At 38.1% G+C, this 14,160-nt stretch overlaps 1 protein-coding gene and 1 long non-coding RNA gene across 5 annotated transcripts in view; both read left to right on the top strand.

The window, feature by feature from the left end:
- The window catches only part of SPPL3 (signal peptide peptidase like 3), a 136,981-nt gene that overhangs the window by 69,753 nt on the left and 53,068 nt on the right, over positions 1 to 14,160 (top strand). For 3 of the 4 annotated variants that reach the window (XR_005288968.2, XM_038372822.2, XM_043498001.1), the window contains one exon: positions 520 to 597. The exons of the other annotated variant lie outside the window; for it this stretch is intronic. Coding sequence is in view for 1 of the 3 variants with exons in the window: in XM_038372822.2 (XP_038228750.1) it covers positions 520 to 597 (78 nt within the window). In the remaining 2 variants the exon portion in view is untranslated. The remainder of the gene's footprint in view (positions 1 to 519; positions 598 to 14,160) is intronic. 4 annotated transcript variants of the gene reach the window in all.
- On the top strand, positions 604 to 7,761 carry LOC122456794. The gene is made up of 2 exons (XR_006275866.1): positions 604 to 956; positions 7,222 to 7,761. It is a non-coding gene; the product is annotated as an uncharacterized LOC122456794 (long non-coding RNA).

Raw genomic sequence — 14,160 nt, 5'->3', positions numbered from 1 at the left:
ATAGCTACCTTGCTGACTTGTCACTCAGTGCCGTATTTGTTTTGTTAATATAAGACAAAGTTATCAAATGACACCCAAAAGTGATGCTCTGTGGTGACGACCTATGAGGGAAGATTGAAAAAATTGGGTTTGTTTAGTCTGAAAGAGAAGACAGAAGTGACACAAGTTTTCAAGTACATAAAAGGTGACAAGGAGGAGGGAGAAGAGTTGCTCTAAACCTCTGAGGCTAGGACAAGAAGCAATCAGCTTAAATTGCAGCAAGGGAGGTTTAGGTTGGACTTTAGGAAAAACTTCCTAACTGTCAGGGTGGTTAAGCACTGGAATAAATTGCCTAGGGAGGTTGTGGAATCTCTATCATAGGAGATTTTTAAGAGGAGGCTAGACAAACACCTGTCAGGAATGGTCTAGATAATACTTAGTCCTGCCATGAGTGCAGGGGACTGGACTAGATGACCTCTTGAGGTCCCTTCCAGGCCTATGGTTCTATGACACATTGTGCCTTTCTCTCCCCCATTCTAGGGCATATTCCCTTGTGGATTCCAGCCAAGTGTCTACGTTCCTGATTTCTATTCTCCTTATAGTCTATGGCAGCTTCAGGTAAGACTATTCTCTAAAGCTTCTATTTATATTTCAGATGTAAACTTCATCATGAAGAGCATCTACATTCAGCATGTTAATCACATCAGTGCCTGCTTGTTAGGAGGGGCAAGACACACATGTCACTTAGAGCTAGACCTATTCTCGAAGACACAACAAAGAACTGACTAATACTTAGCAGTTAACGGTCTGACTTTATTTTGTGTGTGTGTGTGTGTTTCTCGGACTTGTTGTAAATGGACTTTAAACTTTTACTTTTGGTTCTGAGAAGGATATAAAGGAGAGGAAGAAAATGGAAGGACCTGGTGTGTTTGGAAGATCAGTTTCTGAAGTATGTAACTATGTGAAGGCAAATCAAGGTTCAAGTATACCACAGTAGCATCAACTATGTGAAGGCAAATCAAGTATACCATATTAGCGTTTTACACTATATATGGATTAAATTGGCCAGGGACACATTTTTCTCCATCCGTTTGAAATTATCTTGGAGGATAATCCTACAAAAGGATTAAATAAGGTATTTTTGATACATAGTCCATATGGCAAAGTCACAGAGGATTGTATAACTGCTTGTCACTGTTTTCTACATCATGGAATGGTGGTTGATGTAACCAAAACCAGTAAAATGTATTTGAGTCTTTAAAAATTAAGTTAATTGACCCTTGCATAGCAGGAAAGTTGTGAAAGTAACTATCCATTGTGTTAGGGGCCTCCAGTTTAGTTTAGAGAAACCAATTGAACTGTGGCAGTTCAGGGAGGAAGGGATTACAGAATGTATTGCATCAAATATGAAATGTTCGAATATGGCCAAGAGACAAGGTGTACCAGATGAACAAAATATGTAATTTCTAGTTAGTTGCACCCCTAACATCTTAAAAATTATGAAAAACATGTTTGCTTTATTTAGAAAGCTTGGGAAAACAATAGTACAGAACTTCTTGTTACTAATACGTCTATGGTAAACAGCCAGAAATACACAGCAAGCAACTCTCTTCTCTTCATGTGTCAGTATATTTATGCCTGCATCTGTAATTTTCACTCCATGCATCTGAAGAAGTGGGGTTTTTTTACCCACGAAAGCTTATGCTCAAATAAATCTGCTAGTCTTCAAGGGTGCCACCGGACTCCTCCTTGTTACAGTGAGTTATGCATCACAAAATCACTTTTTTTTTTTTAAATATTCCAAAAGCAGGTGTCCCTATGATTAAGGTTAGGCAGGTATTACTTGATATTCAGAGCGGTAATATTGCACTTTGGATAGTATTAGAGCTGAAGAAGCCTTTCATCAAAGAAAATGTTACGGAAGGTATATAAGCAAAAAGGGCCAAGAAAGTATGGAGAACAAATAGCCAAGTATATTAAGATGATTTTCACCTAGAATATTTAAATATTCGTTAGAGTTTTGGACCCATCTAGCTTATGGCCAAGGGGGTAATTAAAGTGAATACTGTATTTGTGGAGAAGTTACAGGTAAACTTTGTAATTTTTCTGTGGTTGGATGTTTGGATTTACATGTCAGTAAAAAGGGTGCATAGCCATATACTCTAGGAGACCTTAAAATTACTATTTTAAGATGAAACAAAACATAAAGTACAGCAGCACAGTGCAGTATAAACCACCAGCCATGATCCAGGAACTCTCAAATTTAAATCATCCTTCTCTTCCAATAGTTCTCCACCTTCAAAATTGCCCCCTTCACCACCTTACCCCTTTTTATACATTTCCCAGAAAAAAGATGAGCTTTGCAGTGTGTCCTGATGGTCTACAGGTTTCGGCCATTACAACCAAACTGGGAAGTGAATCCCAAAACTGAGGGGTCCTAAGAGTGTATCCACACAGTATCTCCCCTTGTTCTTTTATACTAATAGGCCTTGAGCTTATCTCTGCTATGGTGGTAGTATGGAAGATGATGGAGAAGAAATTTCCATCCCCTTTGCTTTGCTGGTCAGGCTAATGTAATGATTTATACAGGAGATCATTGTGTGGTGTTAACAGAAGCATCTAAGATATAGTTAAGCTTTTTAAGAAATTCAGGTGCAACAGTAATTTGCAAGATGGTCATTTGGGAGTTCATAAAGCAATAAAACACTAAGAGAACTTCTGCTGAAATAGGTAGTATTTCCTAAAACAGCACCTGTCCCGGAAGAAAGGTGCAATATTTGTAACATTCCTATCTTCAAAAAGAAAATAGTGATCCCTGAAACTATAGATCTGTGAATCGCATCTCAGGACCATATAAACTTTAAGGACAGCATAATACAGCACTTGGATAAACAGTAACCAAATCATTACTACTCTGAGTAAGCGTATACTTCTCTGAACTATTATTTTATAGAAAAATAGTGAACTAATGTAAAATGGGGAGCTGTTGGATGCACTTTAGCTAATAATTGGAAAATGGATTGTTAAATTGGCTTTTGAAAAAGTTCTTTGTAAGAAGCTATTAAAATAACTGCAGTTACTGTTTTGTAAAATGACTTAAAAATGGTTTTGAGGAGTTTCCATGTTGACATAAAGAAAAGGAGTACTTGTGGCACCTTAGAGTAACAAATTTATTTGAGCGTAAGCTTTCGTGAGCTACAGCTGAAGTGAGCTGTAGCTCATGAAAGCTTACGCTCAAATAAATTAGTCTGTAAGGTGCCACAAGTACTCCTTTTCTTTTTGCGGATACAGACTAACACGGCTGCTACTCTGAAACATGTTAACATAATCATTTCATGGGTGGGTTGCCCTATAAAACAGCTTGTCTGTCTCCTTTGTGAAATCAGTTTGGGATCTGATAGCCAAGCTGGGTTCTTCTCTTGTCACTAATATTGATCAACAATCTTGCAAGTGAGACTATTCTCTCATACTTTGGATTGTCTGTTTCATTTCACCCGGGATAACGAATGAGCAGAAAGCTAGTGCGTCGGAGGTGTTACATAGTTGTTACTGATGACATTATTTGGTTTTCAGGATCTTTAGTACTAGTAGCAATGTGTTGGCTCTACCATGCTATTTTAATCACTTTTCAGAGTAGAACATTCCTTAAAGCATTTTATTGATCAGCCCATATAAATAAGGAACAGTTGTAAAACATGGCTACTCAGCATGGACGGAAGCTGATACTGGTTTGTCCCAATCATCAACATTGAAATCGGGGTCATTAAGGAGAATTGTGGAAAACTATAGAAGAATCTAACTTAACTAGTAGCAATCAGATGAGTTGGTAGAATGATGTTGGATAATTGTGATGAAACATAAGGTAAATGCAAATTGAGAAAATATCCCATTCCAGCCCAGAAAGCTCCTTTTCCCATCACCATGAATAACTAAATTTTTTGATGCTGGTAGAGACATCTAGCTTTCTATTTTGAGTACATGGAAGCACCTTTCTATTGTCTGTTTTGGGCAGTCTTTTCCTGCTTAGAGAGGTGTACTTAAATTCCCTACTCTACTTTCTAATCTTGGTTTAGACTACATCTTCTTAATTTAGGTGATGGTGACCTGACTTCTTCTTAGCATGGCTTGTCTACACTGGCACTTTACAGCGCTGCAACTTTCTTACTCAGGGGTGTGAAAAAACACCCCCCTAAGCCGTTTCAGTGTTGTAAAGTGCCCGTGTTAACAGTGCACCAGCTCTGGGAGCCATGCCCCTTGTGGAGGTGGGTTTTTTAAACTTTTTATCTTTGTAGGCAGCATGGGTAAAGAATATGAAAAGATCTGTTAGGCACCAATTCGAACTTGCCCAAAATAAACAAGTTTTGACTAGTTCTAAAGCACCTGTCTTCAAAAGACTGTACTAAAACTATCCTTGTATTGTTTTTTTAGTGATTTTGAGACCACTTGTATCTGACCGCAAAATGCCCAAGTTAAAGCATAAATTGCCTACCATCTGTGGATGTTCATCTTCAGATTTTGTTCCTCTGGTTCTCTTCCCCCCCCCCTTTTTTTTTAATGGCACAATACTAGATCCTGGGTCACAGGACGTGTTTAACTAAAGCTTAGGGTACAGTATTACAGCATTTAATGTTTTCATCTATAAAGGCCTTTGAACCCTTGCTGTTTCTATCTGCAAAGCAGGGATTAAGTGTGAGAAATACAGTAATTTTAAACTTTGCATGCTGTTGCTTTTCTCCAGCTGTGCTAAAGAACACCCCTGGACATCCAAGAATGTGACAGTAGTGTCATAAGGAATGTGAGGAAATTGACAATAATACCACGTTCTGTCTCTTCACATGGAGAAGGTCATTAGAATCAGGGTTGAGTCTCAAATTTTTTTTGCAAGTTCAGTTGCTTCAGATAACAGTAGCCAGGACACAGATATTCTAGACCTAGGTTTGTGTTTTTCCTTACATTTATTAAAAAAAAAAAAACACACAAACTTCCATCTTGAACAATTTGCTATAAGATACAGAATTGTCCTTTTAGAAACTTGTGGAAAATAATTTACTTTAGTCAGAATAGTTCCTAGAAATCATTAGCAATCGTCACAAGGATAACCTTTTGGAGCCAACCCTGTCTGCCAAATAATGTTCAGTGAGAGAATAGGTCTGTCGTGGAAAATGGTGTAGGGGAGGGAATTTCCTTTGTTTTCTAGGAATTAGGGGGGCTTTAAATTGGGAAGAGGTGAGATTATATACTGGACAGAAAGATGGGAATCTGGGCCTATTAACCCATATTTTGTAGGAAGTAGACTTGAAATCTAAATTTCCAGTCTGGAATGAAGAAAATAGTTGTGCTGCTGGGTGACTTCAACCGAAGTGCAGTAATAGGATTAGAAAGAATTGGGTGGATGAGTAATTGGGATAAAATCATGTGCTTGTTGGATTAATCTGGTTGAGGAGGTTCCAAGGGAAGAAAGCAAATCCACTCAGAAGCTTGATTTACAGTTAATCAAAATTCCCCAAAGAACAAGTGCCAGGAAATCATCTGGATGACGAGAATAGTGGCACCCCAATCCAGGCAAAAGCATATGGAATTTCTGCTTGTTGTGGTGTGGACAGAAGGCAGCTTACTTTGTAAAAAAGTACTCAGGAATTTCAATTCAAACCCCTCTAATCCCCCCTCTCTTTCAGCTTATGTAAAATTATTATAGATTCCTTAAAGGAAGAGTAGAATTGCTCAAGGAGTTGTATGTTGCTGTGGAACTAAATGTGCAAGTTGAGTATTTAATCACATTTGTATAAGTCAACTTGGGCCAATTTGTTTTCACATGAAAACTTACAAGATAACTTGAATACTTGTATACTCAAGTTATCTTGTACCCTTACACAATTGCTTGTCATTATCCTTTTTCTCTCTCCAGTTTTCTATATCAGTCTAAATGTTGAGGTTCTAGTGCCTTCCATATGCCACAAGGAAACAGCTAAATCCTTGATCTCATCTCCCATATATGAGTTAAATAGTCTAAACATAAAGTTGCCCTAGGTTAATAAAAATGTGTTTTAAAATACACTGGTGCAAACTTCTGGGTGGACATTTTTCATTTGATTTAAACCTGGCTTATAGTGGTTTGAGAATGACAACTCCTGTGTGGACATTCACAAAATTTGTTTTAAAACTAACATTGAACAGGTGCAATGGTGTGTGTGGACAGAACCTCAGAGTTCAGGGTTTGACTTCATCCAATCATGAGTTGTCGCCTCACACGTTTTTGTTAGGTACTACAGAATGCTTGATGTGGTCTTCGGCAGGATGGTACTGAAGACTGCTGTCAAACACTCAATCCTCCTTGAATATATACTGCTTTGGGAGGTCCATTGAACTTTTGTAGGCTATCAAAGAAAGAGGGACGTTTTCCCCCATCAGTTTTCTAAGAGTTTTGTTAGTGCCAGTGTGGACTTACTCTTCACTTAGATGAGTTATAGAGCTATTAGCAAGTTACAATGAGGCTATCATTTGAGCTGAATGTGAATTTTTAAGTTAGTTCTCTATATGGAAATTCGTTGAGTACTCAAATTCAATTTGAGACTGCTAGACTTCTACATATATGGGATATGATATAATCAAAATATTGAGTGTATTGTCTCCATTTTATCGGCCCATTTTGAGGTCTTGAAGCAAAACGATGTTCAGCCCAATGTTACTGACAGCTATCTTTTTCAAACTTATCCATCAGTGCTGATGTTGAACAACGGTGACAGGACACAGCCTTGTTCGGTTCCCGTGAAAGGAGGAAACCATGTTATGTATTTGCTCTTGACCAAACACAGATTTCCATTCCATTATAGAGCTCTTCTGTGAATGACACTGTCTTCCCAGGAATGCCTCATCAGATTCCTTCAAGTTTGCTCAAAGATCTGAAGGTCAAAATGCAGTGCATGCCTTATTCAATTCAGCCATCCTCTCAAAAAGCTGTCTCAAGATAAAGATCTGGTCAGTTATGGCACAACAAGGTCTAAAGCCACAATGAATATCCTGGTCTGTGTTTCCATGTTAATTTCTCGCATTAGCAGTGTGCATTGTGGCAAACACTTGTTTTGTGATTGTACAACAGCATAATTTCTCTATAGTTGATACACCATTATCACCCTTTTTGAACAGAGGCAGAATAACACCCTTCTTCCAATTGTCAGGGATGATATTAGTGTGCCAGATGGACTGGAAGAGTGTATGCCCAATAATATTCTCTCCGTTTTTCAGCTACTCAAGGGTCATGTTACAAGCTCATGGTGCCTTTCCCCACTTCAGTTTAGGAACTGTAGTATGAACCACTTCTTGGTTAACAGAAAGTGGCTTATTCAGGACTTCCTGTCTCACTTCAAGCAGAAGAGGGACACTAGATGAACAGTCGAGGAGCATCTTGAAATAATCTTCCCATTGATTCAACTGATCTTGCATACTGGCTCATGCTGCCATCTCAATTCTTTACTGGACAAGCTGGTGATGATTTTCGACATTTTACGGTTGGGAGGAACTGTAACCCAAGCATCTGGACCTGTTTATTATTTTACTAAGGCTGTTGATTAATTGCTGTTAACTCGTGATTAACTAGAAAAAAAAGTTTAATCGCACTTTTAATAGGACTATTAAGCAATTAGAAATACCAGTTGAAATGTATTAAATATTTTGGGTGTTTTTCTACATTTTCAAATATATTTCAATTACAACACAATACAAAGTGTATAGTGCTCACATGATCATTTTTACGGTGCAAGTATATGTAATAAAAATCATATAAATCGTATTTTTCAGTTCACCTCACACACAATACCGTAGTGCAATCATTTTATCGTGAAGGTACAACTTTCAAATGTAGAGACCCTCTTTAGCCAATAAGCAAAATATTCTCAGACACACTAGTAAAATTTCAAAATGCTATATAGGGATTTGTCTCTGACTGATGCTAGTGGGAGCTGTATGACAAAATTATTTGCATATTGCTTTGAAACTTACCCCTACGGGTCCTAATAAAGGTCTTTTTAAACACTTCTGAGAGCAAGTGATATGAGATTTAAATCTCTCCCCATTTTTGCAATGGAAGATGTAAACTTCCCTTATAGCTACAAGAGGCACTGTAGGAAGAAATCAGTTTTGTGTCCCTTAGACATTGGGCAACTAAAGCATTTGTGCAAATAGAATGGCTCAAGTGCAGTGTCTTTATAGTTGGCTTTGCAACTTGCAACAGAGAAGCAAGATGTATATTTTGCAGTGAAGTTGCCTTAGAGAAAGGACATGCTCTGGGTTCATTAGAATGCATATTAATAGTACTGAGAGAATGAAGCAGAAGGTTCCAGAAAGACCTCTGTCTTTCTCTCCATTTAAATTAACAAACCCAAAAATCACCTATCTCCCACTACCTATCTCCCCCCCCCCCAAGTGGTTAAATATATCTGCTACACATGAGATGTTCTATCCCATGAATCAGGATTAAGGCTTAATGTTTCTCGTTTAGAAAAAAAATATTTTCAGCAGAGAGACACTTGCCCAGTTCTCTTCTTTTATCCCCGCATCAGATCCTGCACTGGATCATTCCTTCTGTCAAGGCTAGATGAGTACATTTCCATTAGTAGTCTTTCAATCAAACAGAGAAGGTTACGAGGCAGTATTTCCCACCCTGGGTCTGAGTACTCTGCCTGTGCTACATTCCTATCCTCCTCTGCTTTGTGAAGCTGGGGACCCAAACTCTGAGCAATACGATTGCAACGTGTTATGCTGCTGTAAACTCCTAAGCTAGCTGATGAGACTGTTTTAATAAAAGCACTGTAGCTATACTGCAGCCACATATCACCATGTCATCTGTGCTGGATTCTGTATTAACTCTTACATAACACTAAATGTTCTAAAGAAACTGCATATTTTATGTAAATTTTTAATATTGAAAAATTAAGCCCATTTTCCACCCTCTTCTCTCCTCACCTTCAGAAATCCCTAACCATCAAAATCCCTGTTCAAAATTTGGATCTGCAAATATCACGCTTTGAACCCACTGGTTTTAGCACTGGTTTGTTTGCAGTTAGACTTGTGCAACTTGGAATTAGCATTGCTGTGTATTATTTTAGTCTCAGTAGGCTACTCATTAGTACAGGGAGCTTTATATGGGTGCCCAAATTCCTTCAGTTAAGTAGTCTTTAGGTTGGGGCTTACAGAGTTAGTTTGACAAGATTGAGATTGTTATCCATTACGTCACAGGTAAACCTTTAAATAGTGTTTTCCTCAAGTGTTTATATACCTACTATGATGGGGGCCTGATTGGATCCCTTACAGTATGTCTACATGGCAAATAAATAAAATCCCCGCGACAGTGAGTCCAAGTCCGGGTCTGCAGACTTGGGTTTGTGGGGTACTTGCTATGATGCTAAAAATAGCCACATAAACCCTAAGGGTTTCCAAACTTTTTGCTGGCATGCTATTTGAATGAAGTCTTTCCTGTATGAAGGAAGCCATTTTGAAGAGCAAAATGGTGACCTCTGCACAATGTGACGTTGTATGTATGGCGTGCAAGATCATGTTTTATGGAGGATGCCATTTTGTAGAGCAAAATGGCGTCCTTCATATATTGTGTGACCTTACACACACCATACATGCAAGGTACACTGTGCAGGTCAAAATGGTGTCCTTCGCAAAGTAGAGATTGCTACAATGCCAGCTGCTGGTGGCATGACCCCATTAGGGGTTGCAACCCACAGTTTGGAAACTGCTGATGTAGAAGCTTGGGTGAAGCTCAAGCTCTGAAGCCCGGAGCGGGAGGTGGGTAGGTTTCATAGCCAAGACACTATCATAAGACAAATAAATAAAATGAGGGCCTACTCCAGAGAAATCTTTAACTTTGGACTTCTTGGAGTAATAATGGGAGCTATCACTAGCAACGTAGAATGTTGATCGCTGACTGGGAGAAGGGCAACACCATTAACCACTAAATATATTCAAACCCTAATACAAAGAATAAATAAATCTCCCAGCCAAGGGGAAAACTTCCAAAGTAAAAGCAGTCATACTTAATTTTTGCATGGCTTCTTTTCTGCCTGCTTGCTTTGGGTTTTTGATCCAAATATATACACAGATGCTCCCAGAAGATTGGATTCTCTTTTTGTTTTTTTTAAAAAAAAGGTGTAATTAACTTTCTTTGTCAGAGGATGCTGGGATATTTCTGTTGCATAGAATGTTATACAATTTATATTTATGATGTGGAGGCTACATGGTCTGAACACACTATCCTGTGTGCTTTCAGGCTTCTTGTGGGAAGGAACTGCCTTTGTCAGGTATCCTTCCTTGTGTGTAAATATGTTGGTTTCTTGCAACTGAGAGGAAAGAACTTTCTCCTAGTGTGTGTGAAGATAAAAACACTGGCTTCTGTGTCCTATGGGAAGCCCATCAACTGCTGTAGCACTTGCAGTCTTTGTCAACAAAACATGAAGGGGCTGAACACATGAAACTAAATGAGAAGAGAGCTACTTTTAAATTTCCTTTGAGGTCTGTTGTTAATGCTTATGTATTTTGGCTTTGCTGGGGAAGATATTCTCACAATTCTCAGGTGTGTTGGGGAGGCTTTCAGTACTATTTCCTTTTTGCTGGCAGGCATCAAGTCCTTCTGTGGTGTTGTACTGCCTTTTAGTCTAAAAGTTGATATCCTGCAAGCAGTTAGTGGTTTTAGGTTGTGCCTCTTCTTGAGTGCTGAAATTTCTGTTGAGTTCTGATTGAATTAAGCTGCTGTTACTTCATTAATTGGGCCTTGTGCTGTAATTTTTAATTAATGTAGCATAAATGAATTCTGGCTGTACTGTGCCTGGTTCACAGTTCTTTTTTCCTCCAAAGCCTTCCAGTGTGGGTGAGTATATTGTTCTCTGAGCAGAACAAGGAAGACTTTTTTTGCAACGTTTGCAGGAATCTCTTTAGCTGCATGGGAAACAAGTACTTTTAAAAAATTGAGCTAATACGAAGGCATTAGTGTCCTAAGAATAGTTTTTCTGCAAATTTTCTGAGGCAGTGTGACAATGCAAGTGATCCAGGGTTGAAATTGAACTTTGGTAGCTGTAAAGTGCCAGCAGATTAGTCACTACTTTGGCCTTAGTATAAACCTACCGAATGTTTCCCTGGGAGGCTAAGCCGTGGTTTAAGAACCTGGCATTAGTACTCTTATCCAAATTGTGCTGTTAAGGTATACAGTGCAAGCAACTGTGTAGATGGCTTGCTGTTTCCAAATTGGCAATGCTTGCTGACTTCTGCCTTTGGAATCCTACCAAAAGTTAAATTTACCCAGCAAGCGGGTTTGTTTGCTGCGGCACTTTGCATTTAGTTTCTCAGTATAACTTGTTCCTCAATGGAGAACTGAATTTTTTTCCAGAGGATGTTTATTGACCTCTTCTCAGTTTTAATTTTGTTAATAATTCTACAGCGTAGAATAAAGACAAATTATAAAATGGCGTTAGATAATTCTGCCTTTAACTGGTCAATAGCTGTGCTGATATCTTGTGATCCCTACCAGTAAGCAAATGGTGTCATGTCATATTAGCTGAAAGCACCTTCCTAGTTAATGTCTGTTGCCTATTCAATTCACAGCTGTTCCATGTACTCTTAAAATTTTAATGTTTTAAAATATTTTCTCCAACTTTGTGTAGAAAATAGCTTTGTGTCCACATCTGCCTCCTTGTGTGCCCCTTCACCTCTATTTTCTTCCTACATTTTTAATTCCCAGTCCTCTTCCCGGTTGCTAGCTCTTTCCTTAAATTACAAAATGATGCTTATTGACCTCACTATTAAAAGGCTGCTAGGAGGGTCTCACCTAAGCTATAGAATTTTAAAGAAGAGAATTTTGATTTTTGAGAAAATTACCATTTGAGTTTGTTCAGCTGATTCTTCAATGACTTGAAGTGATTCCTGGAAACACTTAAATGGTAGGAGTCTTGTGAGCCTGTTTTTGCAATATAAATATAGGGGAGACATGAGGGAAGGAAAAATGGGAGCATAGAGGGGAGCAATGAGGAAAAGGGAGGTATAGTGTATGGCAAGGAGGGTACTTCAAAAGTGGAGTGAAGAGAACTTTTTTTAAAAGAAAAAGCTAAAAACAACCTTAAGTTAAGAAAAGACCATTCTTTTCAGTTTTGTTTAAATTTGTTTAAATTTCTTGGAGCAACAATAATTTAAAAACATTATATAAACTACCCATATATACTCGTTCATGAGCCAAATTTTTTTGGTAAAAAAGTGAAGCATTAAAGAGCAGGGGTCGACTTATCAACTGGTCTACACCAAAATTTGACCATTTTAAGCTCTATTGAATTGAATATCTAATACATTGTTGTTTTGTTTACCTGGAGCGTTCTCAGGCATGGAGCTCCTCAGTTCACAGTGGCCGCAGTTCGCTGTTCCCAGCCAATGGGAGCCACGGGAAGGTGCGGCCGTTTTTTGCCATTTTTGCCTGCCATCTTGGGGGGGGGGTGTCGGCTTATAAACAAACGGGCTAATGGACGAGTATATACGGTAGTTTCTCTCTAATATTGAACATAGCTATGTGGTAATCTTAGCAAGACACTTCAGAGTATGCCTGCTTCTGTAATGCCACCTCTGTTCAGGTGACTGATACCCTGCCTTCAGCCTCATGCTTTGCACCACAGGTGTTAAAATACCGTACTGTGCCACAGCTTGACATAATTTTATAGATACGACTTATTTGTAATACTTGTCCCACCGTCATGGATCCAAAGCAAGTTTTAAAAAGGAAAAACACAATGTAACTGCAACACCACATCTGTCTCTGAAAATCTTATGTTAAAAAAGTTCTATGCAGAAACAGAGGTTTATTACGACTTTAACTTACCCCTATGATACATACTGTATTTTTGATAACTAGCTAGTAGTTAAATTCATAAGGCTTACAGGAGTATAGAATTAAAGTCTAGGACTGAAACTTTTCCATGCTTTGCTTGAGCCTAAAGGTGAGTTTAACAAAATCTGTTCAGGTGCTCTTGAGTAATCAAAGCAGAGGAAACAAAATATTTTTAAAACTCGAAAACCTTTTTTTTCCTATGTGGTTAACTTCCGACTTCACATTTGTCTATATCTCACTGAGGAACAGTTGGCACATGTGCAAAGTTTTAAAATGCACAATTTCCTGCAACACTAAGAAATTGTTTTAAAATTGCATAGCTGTATAGTACAATAGGTAGATATTTGTGTGTACTTAATGTTAGCGTTTAATACTTGCAGAGTTGTACAAAAAAATGAACAGGGTATGTTTGTCCTAATCTGTCTGGGAAATATTGAAATTAATCCTTTGTTTCTAATGGAGCTGAAGTAACAAAATTTGTTGTTTGTGCACCAGGTTCACTGATGACAGCTCAGCTTGGAGAATAGTTTAATGCTTATATTGTTGGAAAAATAAAGCTCTGTTTAAATGCTTTGTATTTGTTAGATAATGTTAGTTTAATGCTTATACTGTTGGAAAAATAAAGCTCTGTATAAATGCTTTTGTGTTTGTTGGATAGTGTTGCTGCAGAATCAATCTAGAACTCACAGTGCTTTTTGTGGTTCTCACAATAATGGTTTTTTGAATAAAATAAGTCAGCAACTAAGTTGTGATTAACACAGTATATCAAAATGCGAGAAAGTCATTGCAGATTTAATTAGTGTTACTTCTGTGTGGAACTAGATTGGATTTTCTTGTAAAGTTTATTGCTGACCCCAATAGGCCCTTAATTGAAGTTCCAGTTTTTCAAGGAATTTGGCCAAAAAATGGTAAATGTAAGTTGGTAGATTTCAGCTAACGCACTAGAGTGACTACATTTTTGAAAAAAAGAGCAACCATAACAATGACAAATGTTTATGTGGGTTACGGCTGACCTGGATCCGTGAAGACATGTTGTCAGGTCCTGTCAGTGAAACTGAATAGTATTAATTTGTGTTAATTGTTTAAAAATTTTCCTGCGTTCATGTTTGTTACATATACATCTAACAGGTTTCAGAGTAACAGCCATGTTAGTCTGTATCCGCAAAAAGAAAAGGAGTACTCGTGGCACCTTAGAGAGTGACAAATTTATTTGAGCATAAGCTTTCGTGAGTTACAGCTCACTTCATGGGTTGTATTCAGTGGAAAATACAGTGGGGAGATTTATATACACAGAGAACATGAAACAATGGGTGTTA

This window comes from Dermochelys coriacea, chromosome 15 (genome assembly GCF_009764565.3).
Source record: "Dermochelys coriacea isolate rDerCor1 chromosome 15, rDerCor1.pri.v4, whole genome shotgun sequence".
Lineage (NCBI taxonomy): Eukaryota > Metazoa > Chordata > Testudines > Dermochelyidae > Dermochelys > Dermochelys coriacea.
Note: the sequence above shows the minus strand (reverse complement) of the source record. Positions and strands in the feature narration are given on the sequence as shown.